Source organism: Cicer arietinum, chromosome 5 (genome assembly GCF_000331145.2).
Source record: "Cicer arietinum cultivar CDC Frontier isolate Library 1 chromosome 5, Cicar.CDCFrontier_v2.0, whole genome shotgun sequence".
Taxonomy (NCBI): Eukaryota; Viridiplantae; Streptophyta; class Magnoliopsida; order Fabales; family Fabaceae; genus Cicer; species Cicer arietinum.
In genome coordinates this window covers 50,357,149-50,360,693 of record NC_021164.2, presented here as the reverse complement: position 1 = coordinate 50,360,693, position 3,545 = coordinate 50,357,149, and the positions used below count along the sequence as shown (strand labels likewise).

Here is a 3,545-nt window from a genome sequence, read left to right as displayed (position 1 = left end):
GGATCATATATATTTAGGAGCATGCATAACTTGCATATATTCTATTGTTATTTTTATTTTGATCTAATTATTTGCTCTACGGTTGCTACTTGATTTATTTAGATACATTTTATGACTTTTAATACATCTTTGAAAACTATTAAAGAACCAATTTCTTTAAATCTTTTATGACGAAAGGATTTTATATTCATATTTTATGGTTGTTAATTTATTATTTGGTTTAATTTTGTTGTGGGATGAACTGACCCCTTACACCAATATTTAGGTACTAATGATATCAAAAGTCGTATGAATGATGTTTGATTGGTGCACGCGCGTGGGAAAATGAGACCTTTACTTTAAAAATAATATTTTGTATTACTAAAAATTTTGTCGTACATTGTAAAGTTATTTACTTTTCATTATTGACTTTTAATAGAAATGCGGAAGTGAGATTTCATTTGCTGGTAAATAATTGAATGTAATTAATTTCAGTCAACCTTGCTTATTTTGAATTTCAATTAAAGAGACTTTATTTTATTTTGGAGCATAAGTGAATATTGATCTAATATCTGGAATATTAATTTTGCAAATAAATGAATAAATAATATTTTAGTAAATTGCATTACATTCTCTTACAAAAAAAAAAATATCAAGTCATTTTCTGACGCATCTTTAAATTATTACATGATGAACTACTTCTAAAAAAAATTATAGTTATTTCTAAAAGAAAATTAATATTTTTAATTAATTTTTGGATCAAAAAATTTGGGGCGTTACACATTGAATCTTTGGCTTGATGGAACTAAACTACCATCATCACCAAAAGAAAGGTTTGTTTGAGTGGGGTCCTTAAGAATATTCGCTGGATTACTTTTGCATTTCTCAGAGTGAGCTTTCAGGTTCGAGGTTCCATGTGTTTTAGAATGGCAAAGGTATCTTTGGTGACAATGTTTACAAGCAGCAGTTGGGATAGGCCCATCGGGTAGAATGTTAAAGTTCAGCCAAACCTTAGAGCTTCTCCTAGGACCATTAGCATTGGGTTTTCTTTTTTTACTACCAATAGGAAGAGGAGGAAGCTCATCTGCAGCAATAGCTGCTTGTATTGGTTGAGAATTATCCACTACTGAAATATTTTAAGAGTTTAATTATTAATTTTTTTAATATTTAAAGTATAGTTTTTAATTAGTTTTTTATATATATAGTTAAACTATTTAAATTTGTTTAGATAGTTAAAATGTTTAATAAGTAGTAATAGAAGGATACGTACTAATTAATATTACATAAAAACTAATTAAACCTGGGAATAAATAAAATTTAGGCATAAAGGATACATATTAAATAAACACAGTTGCAAGAAGTACCCATAAAAATTAAGGATAATATATGCATACAAATTAAGAATAAATTAGTTGCAATCATACATATTAAGCATGACACATGCATACATGCAAATTAAAAATAAAATAATATATACTAATTAAGCATCAAATAGTTGCAAATCTAGATACTAATTAGTAATTAAACACGAAGCATGCATACAAATTAAACATAAAATAAACATACTCATTAAACATAAAATATTTGCAAGCATACATACATACTAAACATAAAACAATTTGCATATTAAACATAACAAACTCACAATGGTGATGCTCCAATACTCCTTGTTGTCCTCCTTGACTGTTACCCTCTCCTTGTTCCATTACTCTTTGTTGTCCTCCTTAAGTGTTACCCTCTCCTTGCTCCACTACTCCTTGATGTCATCCTTGATTGCTAGCTTCTCCTTGCTCCATCTTCTAAAGCTAGAACCACACTAATAAAACCATAATTAGACACAAACCCTCAAAAATAAAAAACAGAATTAATAACCAACCAAACTGCAAAAATCATAACAATAAAAAATTAATAAAATAAACAAACAACACAACAATATGAACAAACTAGATGTGAATAAAAGCTTGAAGTCTAAAAATATGAATAAACAACACAATAATATGAATAAAAGAGCTAACCAAACACACAAACTAGAATAAAAAAAAAAGTAAAGTTAATTAACAAACTAGATTGAAAAAACTTGAAGTCTAAAAATGAGAACCTTAATCTTAAAACTTTTGAAAGTTGAAAACATTTAAATAAATAAATAAATAAAAGAAGAATGCTTTAAAATAACAATCAGAAGAATACATCAAAAAAACTAAAATTGAAAAATAAGCATACACTCAATTCAACAATATGAATAAAAAAACTAACCAAAGACACAAACTAGATAAAAAAAAAAGTTAATTATAAACAAACTAGATTGAAAAATTTTAAAGTCTAAAAATTTGAAAATTGGAAACATTTAAATAAATAAAAAAGAGAAGAATGCTTTAGAAATAATAAATAGAAGCATACATAAAAAAAAAAAAAAAAAAAAAAAAAAAAAAAAAAAAAAAAAAAAAAAAAAAAAAAAAAAAAAAAAAAAAAAAAAAAAAAAAAAAAAAAAAAAAAAAAAAAAAAAAAAAAAAAAAAAAAAAAAAAAAAAAAAAACTGAAATTGAGAAATAAGTATACACTCAACACAACAATATAAAATTAAAGAATAAAGAAAGACACAAACTAGATAAATAAAAAAAAAAGTAAAGTTAATTATAAACAAACTAGATTTAAAAAGCTTGAGGTCTAAAAATAGGAACCCTAATCTTAAAACTCTTGAAAATTGGAAACATTTAAATAAATAAAATAAAAAATGCATTAAAAATAACAAACAAAAGCATACATAAAAAAAAATGAAATTGAAAAATAAGCATACACTCAACAAAACAATATAAATAAAAGAACTAATAAAAGACACGCATTAGATTAAAAAAAAAAATAAAGTTAATTATAAACGAACTAGATTGAAAAAGTTTGAAGTCTAAAAATAGGAACCCTTTATTGAGATAGGATAAACAAAAGTAGAAGATAACTTTAAAAGATGCTTCTAGTTTATAATATCACTTGTCAAGCAAAGAGAATTCAAAATCAAACATCCTTTTTGATAAAACTTTGTTGTTAGCTTTGGTCAAACATTAATGAACATGGTTGACAAAAGATCCATCTTAACATGTGTATTTAACATTAGATCATAATCCAATTGTCAGAACCAAAATGCAATTTACTAAATTAAATGATAATGCCCAGGAAACAAAAAAAAATTCATATTGATCTAAGATTATCTACGCAATTATCTTTAAATTTATCTTCCACAACAAAATCATGAAATTCAACAATTTACTCTTATAATATGATATCTTTATTATTCTAGCCACAAAAAACACAGAAACAAATTTCTGCTAAGACAAGCAAAACTGAAAATAAAAATATATTGAAGAGATTCACACAAATAAAGGGTTGATAACCTTAAACATAGAACAAACCCCAACCAAATCACATTAAATAAACCACACCAAATTATGCACAAAAACCTAACATTAACTAAAATATTTTTAAATATATACACTTATAAATGAAAAATAAAACCTTCAAGACAAACCCTAAGTTAAACAAATTGAACTCAACTTAACAAAAACAGAAAGAAATCAT

General features: G+C 24.7%; 1 protein-coding gene across 1 annotated transcript in view; it reads right to left on the bottom strand.

Moving 5' to 3' along the window:
* Window positions 1-1,685, bottom strand: part of LOC140920497 (zinc finger BED domain-containing protein RICESLEEPER 4-like) — a 4,553-nt gene extending 2,868 nt beyond the window's left edge. The window contains exons 1-2 of the mRNA XM_073368780.1: window positions 1,625-1,685; window positions 794-1,105 (exon numbers count right to left, since the gene is read on the bottom strand). Coding sequence (XP_073224881.1) covers window positions 794-1,105; window positions 1,625-1,685 — 373 coding nt within the window. The remainder of the gene's footprint in view (window positions 1-793; window positions 1,106-1,624) is intronic.
* Window positions 1,686-3,545: the final 1,860 nt, after the last annotated feature.